Source organism: Octopus bimaculoides, chromosome 7 (genome assembly GCF_001194135.2).
Source record: "Octopus bimaculoides isolate UCB-OBI-ISO-001 chromosome 7, ASM119413v2, whole genome shotgun sequence".
Classification (NCBI taxonomy): Eukaryota; Metazoa; Mollusca; class Cephalopoda; order Octopoda; family Octopodidae; genus Octopus; species Octopus bimaculoides.
In genome coordinates, this window is record NC_068987.1 from 27,565,342 (window position 1) to 27,590,651 (window position 25,310).

Below are 25,310 nucleotides of genomic sequence, written 5' to 3' on the forward strand. Positions count from 1 at the left end.
TATATATGTATATGTGTGTTTGTGAAGGCTATAACGTCTTGATATTTTCATTTATTTAAGATTAAGTTTTTTTTTTCCGTTAATTTCTAATAATTAGAACTAATTTGAAGATATTATATATGTATACATCTGATATATAATTAGCGTAGCAAATAATTACAACAATAACTGAATCGTTAAAATATGAACTAAAACATTAAGAACGAAGCGAAAGGCAAGTATATCCACTACATTAAAATATTTATATCTAACTCCATGTTACTACATACACATTTGCACGTGGCTGATTGTATGCTGAAACAAAATGTGGGTTTCAATATTTAATATTATTCATATACCATAAGAAAAGAGCAATGAAACAAATAAAGCTAAATCTTAGGTCTAGAATGAGACAAACTGAAAGAAATAATAATCTGTAATTAAAACTTTAGTTAAATCCTGATTCTAACACGAATTCAAAGAATAGGAAGTATAATAATATTAACTCCAATCAAAACAAAAATAATTATTTATTCTTTCTTCGTTTCTTCCTGTTTTGATAAAATTCATTATTGTAATAATTAAAAAAAAAACAAAAAAAAACATTCATTGCAATAATTTGTAGCATGATATATTGTAATATTTTATTCGTACATCTTTAATGGAATTCCTGTAAATGTATTTTTCAATCTTGAATGGCAGACTTAAGGGATTTGTTTTGTGGTGAAAGTAATTCCTACAACGCTCGAATTGATAATGGAAGAAAATTTCTGTAACCCTATTGCAGTTGCTTTGATTATTATCAAGCAAAGGATAACGAAAAAAAAGACTTAATATGAATTAATGAATTCATTGATTTTCGACATGAATTGAGCACCCAGAACATACAGAATTAGTTCCCACCTGTCATTTTTATTTTCTGTAGATTTGTGTCCAATATTATTGATATGAACACATATTTTGAATGTTCGCTTATACTATTTAGACACATTTACGCAATCATAGGCACACACACACACACACACACACACACACACACACACACACACACACACACACACACACACACACACACACACACACACACACACACACACACACACAAATACACACACACACACACACACTCACAGCCACACACGACCATACATACATACATACGTGTGTGTGTGTGTGTGTGTGTTTGTGTGTTATATACACAAATAATTCTGGGTATACAAAAGATGAATTCGTACTCCTTTACGGGGATTACATTCTACACTAATTTGGCACTGAGCAACTTCTGCATAACCTTGCAAAATCACACAAAGAGGTTACAATCATTGTTAAATATAAATTAATACGTCTTGCAAACCATCGTTAGTGCAAATTATTAGAAATGTTTAAAATATATATGCATGATGCAAAAGCAATTCAGGAACAAATCCATATCAATAAGGTTTAAATTTAACCATTTTAACACATGAGTATTTTATCCATTATTTCCGAAACACTTTCACTGCACTAGCTGTCGACGAGATTTTGACTGTGATCAGTGACATAACCAGATCATTTTGTGTTAAAATCATTGTAACACTTTCACTCAGTTCAATTCCTTCTCTGGGGTTGAGATATCTTGATTATCCTACTAAATGTGCATCCTTATGTTAAGAAGAAAGAACTGAATGTCAAGCGAGTTGTTGAGCCTTTTCATTGAGTCTTTCGTGATGCTCAGTAAAATAAATATAAGAACCACAAAGAAATGTAGTCAGGAAAACCAAGCGTCAGTATAATCGAAGTTTATAGAGTATAGCTATAATTGTAGTCAAGTAGCTACATTAACTCTGAACGGATCCAATTTTTAGAAACTTCTTAAGAAAAAAAAACTATTCTTTACGGAATATTCTTTTCCACAACTTCTCACTCGGATCACGGCAAAAACATCTCCGCCTGTTTCAAACGGAGTAGGCCACAAACCATGATAATGTTTCTGATCTGATAATAATATTTTCTGAAATTATTCTTTTCTACTCCAGGTACAGGACCCGAAATTTATCGACCCGGAAAAGATCAAAGGCAAAGTAGATCTCGACGGAATTTGAACTCAAAATATAAAGACAAACGAAATGCCGCTAAGCTTTTCGCCCGGCGTGCTAACGTTTCTGCCAGCTCACCGTCTTTAAAGAATAATTCAGATATTCTTTTCTACGCTTGGCACAAGGCACGAAATTTTTAGGGAGGGAGCCATTCAAGTAGATCGACCCCACTATGCAACTCGTACTCAGTTTATCGATCCCAAAAGGATGAAAGACACAGTAGATCTCTGCGGGATTTGAACTCAGAGCGAAAAGTCAGACGAAATACCGCTACGCATTCCGCTAACGTTTCCGCCAGCTCACCGCCTTAATTTCCTGACAATATCACCATCAGACTATGTGTTGCAGAGCTACTATATGTCTTCAACTAATAAATTCAGATAAGTATCTTATTTTATAGAAACAGACGACATCGTATTCGACGCCTATAGAGCGAAACCTAATTGTTATTGCCAAATATAATCTTATAGCGTTCACTTTCAACGTCACAACGGTGATCCAGACAGCAATTACAAATTATATTTCTTCAATGAAAGGAAACACATTCACCTGCTAATTACCTTGTGTGACTTTTGTAACTTCAAAATTACAAGCAGCCTCCTATCGTCTTGCTCTCCAGAAATTTGTTTGAAGCTGTGACTTTGCTCTCGACTCCACAAAAGATAGCTACTGTGTCTAGCACGCGAATTGCCTGGCAACATTTCCCACCCTTACAGTCTAATCTATTACTCAGTCAGTGGCTTGTGGCTTAATGATTCAGTCGTGATGTGTACTAATGTACCATTTTCTGACATCATCTGTGAGCTTTACTTTCCGCTGTGTTCTCTCCACTCTTCTTACCGTATATCAAAGACCTCCAAGAAGACCCAGTCTTAGCCAGACTATAAAACCTGTCACGTCTTATTAATCTTTTGCGCTTTAGCATCGATCACATGCAATCAAGACAGATCAAATCTGTGTAGAGTCTATAACAGAAACATCTCGAAAACATTGTTCATTGGGGGTGGTAACTCTCTCTCTCTTTCTCTCTTTCTTTCTTTCTTTCTTTCCTTCTTTCTTTCTCTCTCTCTCTATCAATAACATAAACGCGCAATGATTATGTATATTTCAAGATAATAACTCAAACCTGGAATGTCCACAGTGCTATAAATGCTAGAAATCAATTAGAAACTCTCCTAAACATAGCAATGATAGATTGGCCTTCATTTCTACAAACATATATTACGTCATCCCCAATAACTAACCCTATACAAAACTCAAATGCATCTACAGAGGTATCACTGTTCCAATATAGACACAAATTCAGACAACGTGAAAAGGAATACGACTGACTCGTATGAAGCCTCTCACTTTTCAAACTATGGCTCACGGATTTTATGTGTGTACTTTCTCACTTTTCTATGAATATTACTGTTGCCTCTGCTTCCCCAAAAACTGGCTGCATTCGCTGAGCTGACACCGAACTCATATAAAATTTCTCTTGGTATTCCGATCCCTGCAATATTCACTATTCTTTCTTATAAAGTATGTGGCACTCAGTAATTTCTTTCTTGCTCATACTATTTCAGCTGTCGACTCCAAACCGTTCGAGAAGAAAGTTTACTTTTCAATCTCACCGACCTAAGTGCGACGTATAAAGGCTTTTGGCATATTCTTTACCATAAACTCAAAGAAATAAAAGAACAAGGATATAATACAACGTTTCATAAGATCTAGGATTTAAAAGAAAATTTCTGCAGTCACTATACTACTGGTGAAGTTTCTCATCTCTCCGCCTACTCGCTACTCTAACACTTCTACGATGGTTTCTGCTGATCTGATCTGAATTAGCTAGTCTCGGCCAAAACCAAATATGTGCAACCAAAACAATTGCATAACCTATTAATTTATACATAGTCTCTCACCGATACTTCACGCATTATCCACCATTCAAAAATCTATCCGCCCGGGAGTAAAATTCTCTTCCTCTACATATAATATGTATATGCCGATTTACAGATTCCAAAACTGAAAGAAATCTTTTCAGTTCCACTGGCCTTTGTAGACCCACGTATATCATGGACACAAATCCTTTTCTCGACTAAGAAACTGCCTCCATAAAAAGATAAAAACGAAAACAAAAAATGTAATATCAATAATTTTCACTAAAATGAATAGTCGTAAGTAAAGAAGATATGTGATTTTTATTTATTTCCATTCTTCATCATCATAAAATTTCTTAGAAGCAGTTGAATGAAACCACTTGATAGCTTGGATTTTTGTTAATAATGATTGTTGCTTAATACATACTTCTATCGGTTTGCATTCTGAAAAGCATCGGCAACTACTATTATGGCAATGTAGTAGTAAATAATTATGCGCCACGTCTTTGTTTCAGTCAGCTGATGACTATCTTATTAAAATGTTTTAAAGCAACAGCATATGATCAGCTGCGTTTAATATAAAGCATATATATATACGAGTGGGTGCTGACAATTTCCTGGCTTTGAGTACAAGAAAATACAGGAAAATCAGTTAAATATTATTTTATTCAACATATTCCTCTCTCAGATTCACACTTATTGCAGCGATCCTTCAGTTTTTCTAAGCCCAGCTAGGCACTCCTTCAATTTGTCTGAACCCGGCCAGGCGGTCAATCAGTTTTTCTAAACCCAGCCAGGCCTTTCGTGATATTATTTAAACCAAAACATTTGCAGCACCTCTCCTACGAACATAATTACATACATACCTACAAACTTACATACAGACATACATATATATAAGTGTGTATGTGTGTCTGTATTGGGTCATCTCATAATAAATAATGCGTTTATTTTCTACTTTATTTTTCAAAATTAAGATAAACAAACATTTTTCTTTTCATCTAAATCTTTCATATCCCACCAAATAGATAACAACACCTTACGTATGTGAAGGCCTTAATTAGCCTGGGGTACCCTTTTGAAGCCTACCCAGACTCATGGGCCCGTTTTCCCGGTTTGTGTGGCATATGTGTTGCCCTCAGCTGGACGGGACGTCAGTCCATCGCAGCGGAGACACTCATTCTCAACTCTCACGCCGCATCCTTCCATCGTTTTCCATATACATCACGCGACGGGCACCTCTTCAGCCTTAGTTTTCTTTTAAGATGGAACATAGAAAAGCTCACTACAGCGAGACCGAAGATGAAGGTGCCTGTCGCTACTCCTTTCATTCTCGTCTTCCAAACCACCTCTTTTGCTATAGCAACTACAGCTAGAAAACAAACTTTCCTTCTCGATTAAAGGAAGAAGGTTGAACTATAATAATGATTAACTCGGAGGATAGTTGTACTCCTCCTAGGCATGACAGCAGCTGTTCGGTGAAACCCTCAGTTCCGATATTTTCAGACACTGCACAATCGCTTACAGAACGGTTTCGTCGTTCTGCTCGCACCTTGGGCACCATGTCTTGCGAGTTTATCACGAACTGGTAAACCCCCTCGGTAACATTGCTATGCCAGAGACTTTTGGAAATTATCCAAAGGCCCCTGCCAGAATGTCCTTCGGCACAGGCTGGCGAGTTGAGTATCGTCGAGGCCCAAAATCTCCCCGGGATGTCGTCGCACTTGCCCTCTACCAACCCTCTATAAAAGAACGCGTTGGAACCCCCGCCGCTGGCATTACCCGTGTGAGAGAGGAGCACGAGAGCCTGATGGTATTAGGGTTGCCATTCTCCCAAACTTGGTCTTCGCTTGATCCACGGTTCCAATTCACCGAAACTAGTAAACCTGGTAAGCATCAGTTTAACGAACGGACACCACACCTGTTCAACACCAAGGTAGAGCCACATATGCTACCGCCTAACCGCATGTCTGCGCATCAACAGCCAAAACATCCCTATTCCTCCCTTTAGCGGGTGTTGGCAGCAGATAGAGCACCTTGCAAGCGGACCTTTACCCTTCCACAAAAAGCAGAAGACCAAGCGCTCCAGCTTGCTTAGTCAAAACGCGTGACAAGGCACGACGGTTAGGCGGTAGGTGATCACAAATGCGATAAACACATTTGCGACCTCCACCATCTCTTTCACGAATAGCCACCGCTCGGACCAGGTCAGAGTTAGGAGGGTCACCCTGCTCGCCACCTCGCTCCAATCTGGTGGTCCGGTCCAAAACCAGACCCCTACCATTTTAAGCAGTCCCACCGTCCAACGTCCAACGACGCTTTTGAGTGGCATCGACTTGCACCTGTAGGTGCCGAGTTGCAAGCCGACTGATTTATCCCGGTTAAATTTTGCTCCTGCCGCCGCCTCGTGATCCTTAATAGCCGCACCTACTCTCTGTAGGTGGTCCACATCGGATACGATGATGGTAACGTTGTCAGTATACGCCGGAATTCGGGAAACGAATAGCTGGCTAGTAAATTTGGGTGTCTATTATACTCAATGAGTCAATGTTTTGCACGTGAATCATGCTTTTCGTAAAGATGCTTTCGCGAGCATTACCATGTTTATGAAAAGTGAGCGAGTTCGAACCCTACATTTTCAAAATTGAGTAGTGTTGTGGGTCAGTGAAAACTTCTTGATGTGAAATTACCTAGAACTGTGATGAAATGCATATAATCTCAATATCATGTGTGAACAAATAATCTTTTACGGTGCAACGTTTCTTTTGTATTTCAGTGTATTAGTGCGTGCGTAACTAAATGTGCATAGTATAAAGCCAAACGTTTAGTAGAATACCAAACGGCTAGTGGCAAACGTATTGTACATAACTCAAAACTTCTGCGAAATGCTCAATCTATTTAGAAAGTATCACTCGTGTTTAGCATAGCATTATAAGTGTCTAGATATGTTTTTCCAGCATTATATGTGTTTAGCTGGACATAAAACTAAATTTATTTATGTTTAAGACTTTCGCTTGCCAGGTGTGTGAAATTGGCGTCACATCAAATTGCTGCTAGTTGGGTAAGTGCTATCCAAATCCGTGTGATTAGAAATTGACTGGCGGAAAGGGAGTTCATCCTTGAAACAGTACCCGTTTTTTTTATGGTTGCTTTAAATCTGTTCACTGTTTTGAGATTTAATGGAGTTGTTTCTGTTAAGAGATTTTGAACTAAGTTTTTTGGTTGAAAAACACTGCTCTCTAACACCACAGACTCGGAGACTCTCAAAGTGCATTGCTTAAAAATAAAAATTGCTCTTATGATTAAGCAAATAGAAATGATACGCGATTTATTTCTTCAGTGTGATTATTCAGCTTATTGAAAATGTTATTCTTCAGCTTACTCAGCTAATTTCCTATGTTGTATGCTTTTGTATTCATTAAATTTGATGTGTAATGCATTATATAGTGAAAATAAAGTAGACTATCTATTTTTAACATGACGTTTACTTATTCACAAAGAATAAATACGCTAACATTAGTAAGGGCCATGAACTGAGAAAAGTGGCATTAATAACGGCGCCTATTCTCACAAACAAAATTAACGAAGTATACATGAATTTAAAGCACAAAATAGAAGCTTTATTCTTACGTAAATAGAGAAAGGTAAGAAATCAGCAGATGAATAGTTTCAAATTATACATAAGTTTCCAAGTTAAAATGTTTGATACCATTCATTAATATATTTTTCATAGTGTCATTAATATATTTTTCATAGTGTCCAAACGAACATTAGGTGAAATTTTTTCAGATTTATTTTCATTTAAAATCTAATCAGACTAGAATAATGTTTTGGTGCCTATATAAGTTTTGCATATAAGTATTATCCTTCCTATATGAATATATATCAAAAGTTTCACGCATTTTCAAGTTTACAAAACGGTGTTTTGTTGACAATCAACCAAATATATGTTCATATCACTTACTCTCTTTCTCTGTCACACTTTCTCGCGGTCTCACTCTTTCATTCTTTCTACCTTTCTCTTTCTTTCTCTCTCTCTCTCTCTCTCTCTCTCTCTCTCTCTCTCTCTGTATGTGTGTGTGTGTGTGTGTGTGTGTGCGTGCTTATTTAAATGTGAATGTGTGTGACGTGCGTGTGTGTGTTTCTATATATATAAATAAGATTATAATTCTTTCTAATTTTGGTAATAGGCCAGTAATTTTTAAGAAGAAGCAGCTCCTTGACATTAACACCAGTATTTAACTGGTACACATTTTATCGACTCCGCAAGAATGGAAGGTGAAGTAGAACTCGGCGGGATTCGAAGTCAACATTTTAAGAATTTGAAGTAATTTTGAAAAGCAAAATTTCGGCTACAAAATGTTTCTTGTAGAACACTGATTAACAGATAATAATAATAATAATAATAATAATAATAATAATAATAATAATAATAATAATAATAATAATAATAATAATAATGGTGGAACGTTGAGAGGAATTTTGGGTGTTTCGTTCAACATCTTTAAATAACCCTTATTCAGGGACATTTTGAGCAGGATGGACCACTCGACCAGAAGAAAAATCTATCAGTGTTCAACCTGCAAGTTCATGCGCTGTTTATCATGGTATGAGATCACCAAGTCATGGACATACGGCTGTGATGTATATGCCTAGTGTACACTTATCAGGAATGTAGCCATGATGGGTATATTGAGCTTCGTATATTTGTACTGCAGTGTCACTTTAGTGGCATGCGATGCTCTTTCACCCAATAATAATAATGATATTGCTCAATTTGCCACTGCATGATGGAAGCGATACAAAGACAAAGTGCAGGGTTTTGCGAAAATATATAATGATTTTAAAAAGATGAATTGAAATGAAATGAAATGAAATCAGACATGTAAAAAATACATGATGAAATCATTGCAAAAAGGAAGGTAGCTAGAGCCATTGAAATTGTACCAACATCCAATATCTACCTGAAAAGGAAAGGAAAGTATTCTCCAATAGTGCTCTCTGACTTACAAATATATACTTAGAATGCGACCTTTCAGTCCTGCCCTTTCCGATATTTTCTCGCACTTTTCAAGAAATTCACTGGAGGGGAGCAATTACTTCTCGATCTAATCTTCCTTTTCAAGTCAAACTGTAAGATATTATAATGGCTCTTCCAATGAGTCGTCTTTGTACTCATACATTGCTGCCTCAGCCACTATGTATAGCTACTAAACAGTTAAAGACTACTTTCTCTGTTCTGTTGAAGAAAAGTGACAGGGCAAAAAGTCACTGTGGATAGGTATAAATGGATCATGTAAAACTCGTCAAATTATTAGTGTACACATGCGGATACAAACAAGAAGTACCGGCCTGTGATCTACCTTGTTTACATTTATATAACGGTACTTGTGATCGTGACTTTATAGTGTGCATTTAAGCCATACTGAATGCACAAACTAAGGGCATTTAAAAATTCTAACAAATACTTACGAAATGTCATGGTTAATCTAAAGGGGGAAAAAACATTAAATCTCTATATGAGTTACCACGCTTTACTTGTATAGCTTGTCCCTCCACGCCATGCCATGAAACAACGTTTGAAGTTCCATAAAATATTGTACGATCTGATGTAGTTTAAGCCAACATCAAACACATTTTTTTATTACTCTAGGTACAAGGCCCAAGATTTTGGGTGGAGAGGCCAATCGATTGGATCAACTCCAGTACGCAAATGGTACGTAATTGATCGACTCCGAAAGGATGTAAGGTAAAGTCGACCTCAGCGGAATTTGAACTTAGAATGTAAAAACAGACGAAATACAGCTAAGCATTTCAGGCGGCGTGCTAACGTTTATGCCATCGCACATCAAGCACATTGTCAAAACACTTAAATGAAAAGCTTGAATTGTACACACGAAACTAATGGTAAGATTGTTAATCCCAATATGGATTCTTTACACACAAAATGCGATGGTGATTACTCATTCAACTATTCTCCACTATTATATACACGCACACAGACACATATACGAATATATATATATGGGCGCATTTTTATATGAGCGGCAGACAATGTACCCCTAGGGTTAAGTCTGGATATGTTTACAAAATTCGATCAAAAGAAAAATATTTCACCCACAAGTCTCTGGCCTTTCGACTCTGTTCGCTCTATATTATGTTGGCTTGTTTGAATCTCAACTGATAGCGTTTATCGTTAATCACAAACAGTATGAATTCGGGAGCTGGTTTGCACACGAACCCATTATTTTAGAAATATATCAGTTCCAGTTCGTATCGTTAGGTGTACATATATATATATACACATTTATATATGCATATATATACACATATATACATATGATACACACGCATAGACACAGATACACATATGAGCACCTACACAGTGTACATCGTTATCATAATGATCAGGAAAAAGCTAGCTTCAAAGCATTTTAGTATAAAATTTGGAGATGAAATAACCTTGATCCAAACTTGATTTTACATCTAACAACAACTTTAAGGTGGTTAAATTTCAAAAGAAAGCAAGTACAAATTTTGTCAAACAGAGATAGAAATCAACTAAAATTTAGAATGGAAAAGGAAAAGAAGAACGAAAACAACAACACACTGTTAGTAGCAATATTGGAGACACGCACAAGCGAAACAGAACTATTACTTATAAAATGAAGTAGATAACAAAACTGAACCCTAGAACGCTAACTGAATAGTGATCAACAATAACAAAAACAAAAAAGTGAATAAAAGAAAATATTAGAACGATCTAAGAATAGAATATGGTATAGACGGAAATATAAATATGACAATAATGTAAAACCAAAAGGCGGTGAGCTGGCAGAAACGTTAGTACACCGGGCGAAACGCTTAGAGGTATTTCGTCTGTCTTTACGTTCTGAGTTCAAATTCCGCTGTGGTCGACTTTGCCTTTCATCCTTTCGGGATGGATAAATTAAGTACCAGTTGCGTAGTGGGGTCGATGTTATCGACTAGCCCCCTCCCCTAAAATTTCTGACCTTGTGCCTATTGTAGAAAAGAATGATGTAAAAGCAGATATGATACATTAAAATCGATACAAGTTCATCATCTGAATTTAGAAAAGTACGTTTCAAAGAGAGAAATCAACGATGAAACAGCACAGAGAATAAAAAGGCTGGGTTAAGCGATAAGATATTCGTAGTAGCCTCACGATTTACGAAGGAATGTGGATACCCTTCACATCTATTAAAGAAATAGCAGAACCTAAACAAGCATCCAGAAAAAGCATGAAACACGATAAAAGAAACCTCAATTTAAAAAAGAAATCAATAATCAATAAGTCACAATAAACAATAACGTCATGATAGACAAATAGCATAGAAAGATAAGGAAATGTGTACTTAAAATCAAAGAACATGTAAGTGCTACACGCTAAATTCCAAATAATCACTCAGCATGATAAGCAACAATAATTCTTTGAGCTCGAATAGTTCGAATTTAGTCACAAACAGTTTTATCAAAAACTAAGTAAAACAGAAGAGAAATGAGTGCAACACAAAGCATAAGAGATGTAATTGGATTTATCAGTTGAGTTTATGTAGAGAAGAGATCATCACAGACGAGATTGTTCATAAATATCAGTTGAATAGTCAGTGAGGATATATTAACTCAAGCAGTACTCCAGATAGTAAAAATAAATGAACAGTTCGAAATCAGGATAAAATGATATGATGTAAAACGTGCGGTTACAATAGACAACAAATCCACGTTTGTCCTTACAAATGTATATATTTACATACTAAATGAATGACTCACTGAGAGGAAGACTTTTATTCATATATGTTTAAAGTAAAGCAAATCTTTTCCATATATCTGAAAACCTTAGATGTGGTGTCACAATTGATTAGCTTACACATTATTAAGAAATTTATTCTCTAAAGTTCTCTAATAAAACTCCTATGGGTGAAAACATAAATTACTGATCAACAAAGCAATGAGGTAATATTTGATCGAAACAATGATTCATGACCAGAAGACTACTGATCTCCATTCGCATATTTTGGGAACATTGGTAATGACTGTGATAATAACAATACACTGCAGGTAATTTAAATACATCACGAGTAAGTAATCAGTTTTAGCGTTACAAAAGATAGGATGCTTGAACTAAACTCCATGTTGATTAAGAAAAAAGTATTATACAAGAGATTCACTTTCTCCAATCTTTTTATACATGGGTTTAGCAACTTTAACCAACATGTTAAACAAGACTGAACACTGGTACTAATGATATTTGAACATAATCATCTAACCTTTGTACATCATGTTTACGGTTGTAGATATTAGACAGCTAGAGACACTGCTACGGATATTAAACGAATTCGGGGATTTCATTAGAGAGTTAGACTAAGCAAATGTACCAAGGAAAACCTTGCAGAGATTAAAATTAATGAAGAATATTGATATTATGTTAGATAATAAAACCAAAACCAGAGCATCAGACCAAGCACAAAGTGCATTATACTATAGGAACTTCACAAAATACAGCATACAGGAATGAAAGAAAACATAGGAAATACTATTATTTGCGTATTAGATATTAATGCTTTTATCAAAAACTAAATGGAGCAGACAAAAATACAGTAGCATGCTCGTATAATGTAGCTACTTCATAATAAATTCCTTGTTAAACGTACAAGAAAGAGCAGAATAGGAAAACTTATAATGGCATTTCGATTACATCTCAGAGTATTAGTTTCAAATACGAGAAGGAAGTATGCTGATAGTAGTAAATTGTTATAAAATAACCACAGCATTTCTTCAAAAACTACCTTGTGAAGAAATCTGGAAATGTTAAACAAATAGCTCCAAAACACGAAAGAGAACAAGAAAATCATCGAATTCCATACAAAAAAGTACTTGTGATGAGACAAGGGCAAAATCAACAGTAAACTATGAAAAGTTTAAAAACTAGCTTTAAGACATCAGGTCACGGAATGTCTTTTAAAAATGATGACATGAAAAGTTCTACATAGCTAACACCTGGCAAAAAATAGAGCAGAAGGGGAATAGATATTGGCAAATCACGGAACTAGCGGCAAATTATAGAAAATGACAACTGTGACTGAAGGATACATATCTTTTTATTATAGCGCATGACCAAATCCTCCCACCTGAAACTATCAAATTCATGTAATGAAGTGGAACGCAATAAACGACTTCTCACTATATTGTGATTAGTAAGATGCAGTTAACGCTATCGGCTTCTACGAACATACACAAGGAAAGGACTGCTAGGATAAGAAAACGTTCAGCGCCGGAAAAAAAATTAGATTTATCTTTGACGGATCCGAAATAGTTATCCGGCTTCCTCTGCAATTCTATTATAGAAGCTAATCCAAATATCTTGCACACGTAGATTCCACAAGTATCTCGCTCACAACTACTCTGCTTCTTTAAAAAGCAGTAAAGAAAATTTCCAGCATATGAGGAAAGCAAACACATTTCATTGCCAACCAGATATTCTTCATTGAAGCCAGGTATGCCGCTCCCCACCAAGAACATTTATAGTAGATTTGCAGAATGCATTTGCTTTTAATTTCCCTCAACAACTCTGTATTGTTGTTGATATTGACAACCCATTTCCTTTCAGCTTCTTGTTTTAATTGTTTTGCATTTATTTCGACATAGCACTACATACAAAAAGACAATTTTTGGCAAATTCCCCAGTACCACAACTGCATAATGATCTTCATAAAGTATGATGTCTCTTTGAAATCTAACATTCATGTCAGTATCCATTTTATTCACAACAGTGCACGTCAGAGGTAGCTTTTATACTCAGGAAATGTGTCATTTTATCATCTTTATGTGATAAAACGAGCAACAACACTGCTCATTCCAAGATGAGCAACAACACTGACCCAGCCAACTGATCTCCTACATCCTATTTTTACAACCTGTGGAAGTTGATGAAAAGACCGTTAACAATCACTTTATTAAGTTTTCTTTGTCTTAAATCTCTTATATCTATATCTATGATGGACTGTTCTTTTAATCACTGAAATATCGTCTCACCAAACCATTTATCTCACTGAGAAACGTGGCGTAAACCATTAGTCATGCCGTTTACATACTAAGTCTCTTCAACTGGTACCTTTAAATTTAGTTCACTCTATGACATCGCCGGCACTAGCCTTTCTGATTCACTCCTGTACAACTGTTATAGAATCATAGCGAACAGTTCTTCCGTACGAACTACACGATCTTTCTACACTTGAAGATATAACACTTTAAACTGGATACCATTTACAAAGCAGTAAAGAATTCTCTTTGTGTAGGAATAGATAGATTTTTATATATATATATATATATATATATATATATATAAAGGCACACATTCGGTTATAATTAACTCTCAGAATATGCTCTGTAGAAAAGAGCACTTCAACTAATATTTATTACTTCATAAGGCGATGTACAGCGTTATTTCGTCCGTCTTCACGTTCTGAATACAAATTCTGCCGAGGTCGACTTTGCCTTTCATCTTTTTGAGGTCGATAAAATAATTACCGGTTAAGCACTGATGTGGATGTTATCAACTATCCCACCCGACGAAATTACTGGCCTTGTGCCAAAATTTGGAATCATTGCTTACTTCTGATAAAAATGAAAATCGCAAGGAATAGCAATCTTGCTCATAATCCGATGTACCTCTAACTTTTATGTTATTTTAAACTTAGATTAAATATCGGGAAACTCTACTTCGAAATGTGTTTTCTTAATTTGATCTACGTATATGTGAAAATACATTAACTGAACATCGGCAAGAGCACGATGGTGTATGAAATTAATTTCAACCCGTTAAGTCAAGTCGGAGACGAAAACATTGTAAAACGTTTCTGCTAAGTCAATTAGTGAAAATGTTTGGATGTTGGATATGTCAATGGAAAGCAGCAGAATACAAGAAGATATTTTGTAATAGGAATTTTCTTTAAACATAGATGTAATAATTCTATTACAGGATAAGCATGATATGTTTTCGGGTTTCGAAATTGTGTCAAATAGTTACCATGCCTATGACACGACGTGGCCATATAGTTTAATATCAGGAATCCAATAAAATAGATTTTGTTCTATTATTTAGAAAGTTTGATAACGAGGTACTGCAACATTGCTGTTCTAAGTAAAACATGAAATCATACATGTGAATAAATATTCATTGAAAGACGTTTTGTTGATGGTTCAATGAAATATCATAGACCAAAGCAAAGCTCATTTGTCACGTTAAACTCTGACAATAGAAACTTCAAAGCTAATCGTTATATAACCATAGTATTTGGCTTTGGTATATCACGGTGCTGATAGATGCTGTGACAAGGGTGGAACAATACTGGATGTGTGATACGATAGCACTGCTGTTGACGGTAAGGTGGATGTGTGATACGATAGCACTGCTGTTGACGGTAAGGTGGATGTGTGATACGATAGCACTGCTGTTGACGGTAAGGTGGATAATTACCACTCTCTTCGTACTGAGATCATAATTTCATAATAAATTCGATTGACACTTTACATCCATGCTATAATTATAATTATCTTTGAGGTGTGTATGGTTATATCTTAAAATATTAAGCATTTCCTATCATTAGTGGAGAGGAAGGAATTCTAGGGGTGTGAGGCTCGAGACCAGTGCGGGTAGCTGTGTAGCCATGGTTTGCTAGAAAAATATCTGTGGAACGTAGATTAATATAATGTTTGTATTAATGCGTGGTATATTTTATTCGTGCGTAAAGCACAAACAAAATGCGGTGAAAGGTTGTGGATAAGGATCGGTTACTCTGATGTCATTATAGGTTTGATTAATAATTGCATATTGACATTTTTTAATGGTTTCAAGTATATGTAGGCGATTAATTAACACGATATTTTAAAGAAAGGCATTTCATATACTCAGGAAGAGATTAATACTATGTGTTTAATGTTAGCTTCGTCTCCTTATACTTCTTTGCAAGCATGTTGTATTCATGTAAAATAACGAATATTCTTTATGCAACAAATAAGTCGAATCATGAGATATTACGAAATAAGTTCTTAGATCCAGCTGAGAAATATCGGGGGATTGATACACCCTATTCACTAATAATATATCTAAAAGTATACTTTTGTAGAGAGAATCTCAACTTGAGTTGGTTAGAAATTACTCTTATAAAATTAACGTCATTCGTATAGAAATTAGTTTTAGAATATATAATGGAAATATTAATCCTGCAGTGGACAAAGGTATTGCTGTTGGTGAGATTGTAATAATTTACCTTACTAATGATTTTCTACTGTTAAAAAATACATTATTCTAGTGCGGTTACTTATTGTTAAGTTGTTCATTTCAATGAAGTATGCTTAACAAGTTTTCTGTATTTATAACCTATAAGGAACTGAATGAATGAGAACTTAAGTATATTTTATGCATACTTTAATTAATTGTATGTACTACTTTTTCTAATGATGAATACATTAATATATCTATCCGATTATTTATATTTTCTACTTGAAATGTTTCTCTTTCTTCAGATGACACAAAACCCTCTAATTTAATTTAGGTAAAGTAGATGCATCATGTACACAGTACATAAATGATGCTCATAATTATCAAATATACGATAACACATGCGATAAAACTTTGCTTTGTACACTTCATAAGTGGGCTAAATGCATAAGTGGTCCTAGTCCAGTTTTTTAAGTACTAACTTGAAACTCCAGAGGGGTTGCTTATATATTTTTATCCCAACCATGTTAATAAACTCTGTGTAGAACATGCATTGAACTAATTTACAACGACTACAATTATTCTCCCATGTGCTGAACTATATCAATTCAGAGAAAAGTAAAGGTAAACAAATAAAACTGTATAGAATTACCTACATCGAAGAAAATTTTGATATATTTTTGCATATAATTACAATCAGCAGAATGCATTTCCGTTAATTAAAAATATATATATTTATACTTCAACTGTAGAGCGATGACAAAATATTTATAATGTATTGGTGTGTCTCAACAATATAACATGATAAAATTAAGAAAAATATGTTTGAGATAGACAAAGAAAGCAGGTAAGATGATTTTACAAAAAAACTATCATAATAAATGTACAATCTTTCCCGAAGCGTATATACCAGTTTTTGTTTAGTTTCCCCGGCATTGATATATAAAAATAATTTCTTGTAAAATATTGATTAGAGGTAAATTTATTGATCGATACCAGAGAAATTTAATATTTTATATGACGTGTCATGAAATTTAGAAAAGACTAATGTTTCTCATTGAACTGTTCAAATATAATTAAAGCATAATATTTTAGGTTTAGCATTTAATTTGAAAAATAAACTGTATTTTGTTGCATATTTGTTCATTTTATTCCTTTTATTCAATTTATATCTTACTAACAATGTATTTGTTTAGTTTCTTTGTATACTGATTCTCAATTTTGATACTTTATTATGTGTATTTTTGTTGAAACGTTTTAAAGTCAAATAATTGCAAAATAATAAATAATGTATTTTCGTTTTTAATTTTTAAACGATACTCGACAAAAACGTGTTAACTAAATTATTCCAAACCTGATTACTACGAGACACACGTGACATTTGCATTCATTAAATATTGTGTTATAGCGTACATAATGTAACTCAAATTTATGCTTAGAAGTTTCAAAATTCTTATTAAATTTAGATGGCGTAAACATTACAAATCTAGTACTCAATATGCTTGATTAAAAGTACATAAATATAATTTACTTATCATTTTAATCAATTTCCATGCTATATATATTTATTGATCAGCTTCTGTAAATCTTTGAATTCATGAATTTTTATTTCCAGGATGAAATCATGAGCAACAGCAACAAAATTATAATACAATCAACTTATTGATGCGAATAATAAGAAAGAACTTAGATGTTTATCAGACGTTTTTTCTATAATGTGTTAAAATGCACATATAATAATGTAGTAGACATAGAGGAAACAATAAATAGCTTACTTGAAAATATTGCATTTGTCAGAAACTTACTGCAACATATTGATTACAAATTTTGCTGTAGACAACTTAAAATTTCGTTTTCCTAGGATCGGTAAATTAAAAGAAAATTGTTTTTCGAGTAGCATATTATTTCATTAAACAGCTTCTCAACAATGTCATCGGCTTCAAAATCATCCTCTCGTTTTTACGCACATAAATAGTATAGCAAAAATATACTCAAACTCGCGTTGTGGTTCTGTAACATGGAAATATACTGAAGTTCTAATTTACATTGTGCGGTGAATATATGTAAGTGTTTTATATATCTTTGGTATATTACAGTCTCTGAGACTTTCAAAATTTTTGCGGTCTTGCAACATTATGGCACACGCTAACTGTTCGAGAAATATTATTGAAATAGAGAATATCCACACACTTTTCGGATACATTGGTGTATATGACTGCTTTCTATTCTCATTTCCATCCGCTGTAGCTCACTAAGCACATATACAAGCAACCAACAATTAAAATTTGAAAACTATTAATCGTATTAATTATAAGTTGGTAGGAGTCATTATCAATCTGGCATCAAATACACTTAATTAAATGTACCACATAATAAAAATCTACTTATGATTTTCACTAAATACGTAATCTCATTGCGTGTTATAAATCTTTGAAATTAACAATTTTTATTACCAGAATGTTATTACGAGATGTACCAATAAAATTATATTGAAATCAACGTGTTTGTGTGATTAATAATTTAATAATCCGAATTATGCATACGTGAATATAAATATATGAAACTGCAAAGGAGGAGGACAATATGAAAGGTAATATGTGTTTCAGTAATACCCCACTATGTTCTAATTTCAATTATTCCTGTAGACAATTTTACTGTTGATTTTTCAACGATTTTAAAGAAAAATATGAGATGGCGTGGAGAAATATTTTTATAAAAATACGAGAACTATTGGTAATAAGAGAGAGAGAGAGAGAGAGAGAGAGAGAGAGAGAGAGAGAGAGAGAGAGAGAGAGAGAGAGAGAGAGAGAGAGAGAGGGAGAGAGAGAGCGAGAGAGAGAACGGGGTCGAATGATAGCTTTAAATTGGATATAAATGATATTTTCGGCAGGTAGAAATGAATCAAAGTATTAGGTAAGCTAACTGGTTTGAAATGAGTGACAAAAACTACGACGCATATTTCGCACAGTAGACATCACTCTGTTCTACTTAGCATCATATAAATAATAAAACAACTATTATAATCTCCAAATAATTTATAGGTTGTTTCTATAAGGTATTACACATTATTGACACAATTAATTTGAGGACTAATTTTAAATTTCATATTTTTCAATAAGAACAAATGTTAAGAGATGACATACAATGATGTATGTCAATTCAGGTAATCACTGCGACATGCATACGAAAATGCTTTTTTAATGTTTTAAATTCCCGTGATGGAACCTCGGATCTAGGTTAGAAACCGGCTTTTCCTCCATTTGCAAGAAATCTTGAAATAAAACTGAATAATGACATGCATACAATTATATATACATACATACTGCTACCAGTTCTTTCGTAGTTGTGTTGCGTGTTAGGACCACGTTTTTGTATGTAGTGTGAATTTCTTATAACAAACATTCTCCGTACATTTCAGACGTATAGCTTTCAGCTTTGGGAGCAATAACAAATACACAAGGGCCAAATCCAGGGCATAAAGTGGATGGTGATGGAGAGACGTTTCACGCTTCGACCAGCAGGCTCACTAATCGTGAGTGAAGAATTTGATTAGAGTAAAGAGATGAATCACAGAAGTTGACTTTGCTACACAGAGAGAATGCATTACAGAAGATAGCTGAAGACGTTTTCATCAGAAACTATTTAATATTGGCTACCTCTGCCAAGAGAGTGTTAGAAATATATTGTAATCTGTTATAAATTTTTGAACCCAATGGAGACGTTTTTAAACAATCTGCAGAAGCGAAGGCTCTTTTCCGTAACCCATTTAGTTGAATAGCTAGTAATCAGCAATGCATGTCATAGTAATTTGTTTAGGGAGATGATAATGCCACATTCTCTTTCGGTTCCTGGAACCTGGCTGTGCTGAGAATAACGAGTGGTGCATTAGCCGCTCAAACATGTCAGAGAATCTATTCAGAAGACGAGACCGAACAGGAAACTGAAAACGATCTACATTCACCATAGCACATACATCGATGGCATCAGAGTGAGACACCGGTAAACTGGGCATGTTACCTCCCCGCTCCACCATGCACTCTGGATCTTGTGCGCTCCGTATTCCACCTTTTTCTGTCTAATGAAGGAGAGTATTCATATACAATGATTTGATGACACATAAGTAGTGAAAGTGCAGACGTTAACTATTTAAAGCGAATTCGCGCGTTCAGTTCAATGTGGGGCTAGTATCTTTGTATAAAGGAACAGATACCCGGCCAACATGTACAATTAATGAAATACAGTAAGTCAACTTCTGCATTTCTTTCGGTACAGTTCTTCGGTCTGAGTACGAACACACATATACATATAAATACTAAATAAAACTGTAGGCCTATAGAAGTAAAGAAGGTGGATGATGGTACCGATCTCATATATAAAAAGATACTATATGATTGATATATTGCGATAACCATTAAGCTGGAGAGCGGATATGTTCTTTCCCAATATAATAAATATGCTTTATTATAAGAGGGATACCCTTAATTTTCATCCTTTTATGAAAATGTTACGATTATAATTACTTTCCAGTTCTTCTTAACAGAATTGTATATAAAACTATAATTTCTAATCATAGTACTGCTTGAGGTGTCATTTCAAATAAGTGTTGTTTGTTATAATAAATTAACTCTCCGGAGATTAATTAAATAATCAATCTACGGCATAAGTGTCCAGATGACGTCACTTGGTCTCTTGTGCTTTTTATTTGCAAACTAATGTTTATATTGGTTATCACCAATTTCATTCTTGATATTGTATAAATTTGGTTGTGTGTAAATATTATAAATAGAAGAATATAATCACTATTTTTCCAACAGCTTATTTGTATTATTCTTGATGTTAATGGAAGAACTATTAAGGTCAGTGTTTATAATAACACTTCACTGACCAAAGCTAAATGAAGGCATCGAGTATAAAGTTATTGATTATTAGTTTATTTGTTCTTATAATATTTACCTCTATATCTTGCAATCCAATACATCATTTTCTTCAGAACAACACTCTTTCAAAAACTTCACTTGGAATTATGTGTGAGTGTTTATAGTGCAGTATATTGTTTCACAATAAACAGCTTTGTTCTAAACTATACACACATACATACACACATACATGTAGTATACATATTCTTACTGTAACATCATTCAGCTAAACAAGACAATAAAGAATATATGCATTTTCATCTACTTACCTCTATGCTCATGTACATTTTTCATATTTTCTATGATCGGTGTCAGAGCTTTATTTCTTTGATCAGACAACTGGAAACACAAAAACAACACAGATTTATTTCAACTGCCATTTCACAGAAACACTTTAGTTTTACTAGGTTTACACATTTGATTGACAGCACAGTTCAAGCATGTCAATCTACAACTTTGATTCATTTAAGAAATTAACGATTGAAAAATTTATACTGCACTTGAAAATGTCGAAGAAAAAACGATGTAGATCAGCATCGGCTATAAATACAACAAAACAACAAAGCCAATCTCATTATCAGTATCAATCACAACATTACTAACATCAATAAAGACGATAATAATAATAGTAATAATATTTATAAAAACCTCAACAAAAACAATAACAATAATAACGATAATGACAATGATAGCAACAACAATAATAATGATAATAACGATGATGATAATGATGATGATGATAATAGTAGTAGTAGTAGTAGTAGTAGTAGTAGTAGTAGTAGTAGTAGTAGTAGTAGTAGTAGTAGTAATAATAATAATAATAATAATAATAATAATAATAATAATAATAATAATAATAATGAACGCTCCATGAATAAATGGCAGGCAGTGCTACAACTCCAGACTAAAGAGGGACTCATAAAAACCAAAGCTATCCCCATTAGTAGAGGAATATCCCAGAGAGACACGCTCTCTCCACTCCTTTTCTGCCTGGTACTGACACCTTTATCTGACATGCTAAACAGAACTGGATGTGGACCTAAATGTTACTGCAAAACAATCAGCCACCTCTTATATATGGATGATCTAAAACTGTACGCTACAAATGATAAACAGTTGGAAATATTACTACAGGCAGTACATGGATTTACCAAAGAAATAAACATGAAATCTGACTGAGACAAATTTACTAAAGCAACCTTGAAAAGAGGAGATTTAGTTTCGTTTAGCAACATCACACTAGATTAAGCAAATGAAATAAGAGAATTATACCAAAGCCAGACATACAAACATACTTCAAAATCAATGAAGTAGATACGAGAATACTATAAACGAGTTAGATTAATATCGAAAAAAAGCTCAATGCGAAAAACAAGATAATAGGTATCAACACTCTAGCTGTCCCAGTTATAAGTTACAACTACAATATTCTTGACTCTAAATGAACTAATTAATATAGACAGGACACAAAAAAAACTAATGACAGGACTTGAGATGCACCACCCTAAATCTGACATAGAAAGTTTATATATTCAACGTTTGAAAGGTGGTAAATGCCTTATAGAGCTAGAACACTATTACAAAATAACCACCATAGGACTACAGAACTAACTACTTCAGAAGCAAGAAAAACTAATACAAATAGCCAGAAAACACATAGCAAAACAAAAAACTGTTTTTTGTCAGGAAGCTGACAAATACAAAACGGCCATAGTACCTAACGACTATGAAGAAAAAGGAGAAACAACAAAAGCTTTCAAACAACTGAAATACAAACTATTAAGTTGTTTCGAAAATAATGGCTTCTCTAAGTGTTGTGTTTTGAAACGCAATTTTATCATAGAATTTTTATTATATTTTAGGTGAATTTCGACATACTTGACAATTGATGTATGCTCTGTAATAATTATTCTGTCCTTATTTCAATCAAAAACCATTTTTGAAGCATGGGCGCCCTTAATTATGAAAATGGCAAAAAAAAGGACCTTCGCTTAATTTTCTTGCACGAGTTCAAGTTTGGGCACAATCCCTCTCAAACTGCTGCCAATATCAACAGAGCATGAGGAGAGGGGTTTACACGTTATCGCACAGTACGAAGGCGGTTTCAGAAATTCCGTAGTGTTCATGAGAGCCTTGAAGATGAAGACGATAGAGAACGGTCATGCAGTCTTGTCAATGAAAAATTGAAAGCAATTGTTGAACAAAACCGACGTCAAAGTATTAGAGAAATGTTTCAGGCACTTGGTTTCTGTATTGCTACAGTCTCACGCCATCTGTAAAGATTGGTGAGGTGAAAAAAGCTCGATAAATGGGTATCGCATGAGCTCAATGAAAATCAAAAAGTTCGGCGTTTTGAAGAATGCTTGATGCTTTCTGTGAAACACCAATGAACCTTTTCTTGATCGCATAGTCACTTGCGACGAAAAGTAGATCGTATATGATAGCCTAAACGGTCAAGTCAATGGCTTGATCATACTGACTCCCGCAAATATTTCCCAAATGCAAAGTTGCATCAGCAAAAGACTATGGTGACTGTCTCATGATCTGCAATCGGTGTTGTTCATTACAGCTTTCTGGAAGCCAATCAGAGTTTGACAGCAGCTGAAATGCATGCTCATTTTCAAAACATGAGGCCTGCATTGGTCAATCGGCGCGGCTCAATTCTGCTCCACGATAATGCAAAGCCACGTATAGCACGAATGATGCTCCAGAAATTCACAAAGTCGGGATGGAGAACTTTACTACATTCTCCATGTTCTCCTGATCTTTCATTCACTGACTATCATTTTTAAAGCATTTATACACGCTTTTAGGTGATACAATATTCAGGTCTAAACCAGAGGTGGAATCAGCTTTCAAAGATTTCTTCGCATAAAAGCCAATAAGTTTATTTTTTTATCAATGAAGCATAAATAATCTTGTTGATCGATGGCAGAGATGCATAGATGTTCACGACTCATATTTTGACTAATCAAAACATTTCTATTGTTAATTTTTCCAGAATAATATTACGTTTCTGAAATCGGCAATTATATTCGGAGCAACCTAATAAAACCGGAAAACCACAGCTTATGATAAAACGATGGCAAGAAAAGACCCTTCGTGGCAAATATTGGATTATAGATAGATAAATAGACATATAAATAGATAGATAGATAGATAGATAGATAGATAGATAGATAGATAGCTTGATAGATAGATATAATTGCTTGATTTGTATATGACTTCATGCGCTGTGTGCGTATCTGTTTGTGTACCTTGGTGCTAATAATAGTAGATGCATAAATTAATGCTAGTGCATGTGCGAATAGGTTTGTTGAAAAGATGATCTGGAATTGATTTTTTTTTTCTTTTTTCTCAGCGTAAAACCAAAGGCGACAATATTTACTATTTAAGATGTTTATTTATCTAATTTGTTCATTTCCACGAACTTTATATTCTCAGCTTTTCTTATTTTCTGATCATTCATTGTACAAGATCCACGAACTCACTTCATACCATAATAACAATGAATAGACAATATTCTTTTCTTTCCAAACTTTTCCTTAAATTCCTAAATTTGTGATTCCAACAGCAGATTTCAATCTAAGAATGATGCAAAAACTTTTCTTAGAAAACTATTAATATTCTTTTTTGGGGACGTGAGATTCATCACCTATATGCATTTCAGCATCAGATTCGTGCATTTGTATATAAAAATTATATCTATATCATTACCCGTCTCCATTTTTTTATTTTTATCTCTCTCGTTCTCTTTCTATAAAGAAAATTTTCTAATCTGCCAGTTGTTATCTCGCCTATAGTTTCCGTCACTATTGCAGCGTTGTAAATGATATGCTGGTATTGTCTGTCTCCCGTGATGTCCTTTTCTTAGATTTCATTAACAAGTTTCATACTTTCATCAACTTATACTCTCATTCCTGCATCGTTTTTCTTAAGAACGAAAACTTCTAGGTGGTAAGCAAGCGTGAAGAACGCATACATGTTCGCATTATAAAGGTAACTATTATGTAATACATTGTTGATGCAGTTCCTGATACATGATACTGATATTTAGGAAAAGACCCACACATTACAATTTGAACAGTATATACACAATATTGATAAACCTATATTTCACAGTTTCTAGGTATTTCACCATTTACTTTCGTGCGTATGCGCACGTAAGCTTTGGTAAATGTGAGTGTATGTTTGTGCACACATATCTACATGCTTATATATATATATATATATATAT

General features: G+C 34.3%; 1 protein-coding gene across 1 annotated transcript in view; it reads right to left on the minus strand.

The window, feature by feature from the left end:
* The window catches only part of LOC106870179 (carbonic anhydrase-related protein 10), a 559,357-nt gene that overhangs the window by 305,494 nt on the left and 228,553 nt on the right, over positions 1-25,310 (minus strand). Inside the window, exon 5 of the mRNA XM_052969408.1 lies at positions 21,343-21,412. Coding sequence (XP_052825368.1) covers positions 21,343-21,412 — 70 coding nt within the window. The remainder of the gene's footprint in view (positions 1-21,342; positions 21,413-25,310) is intronic.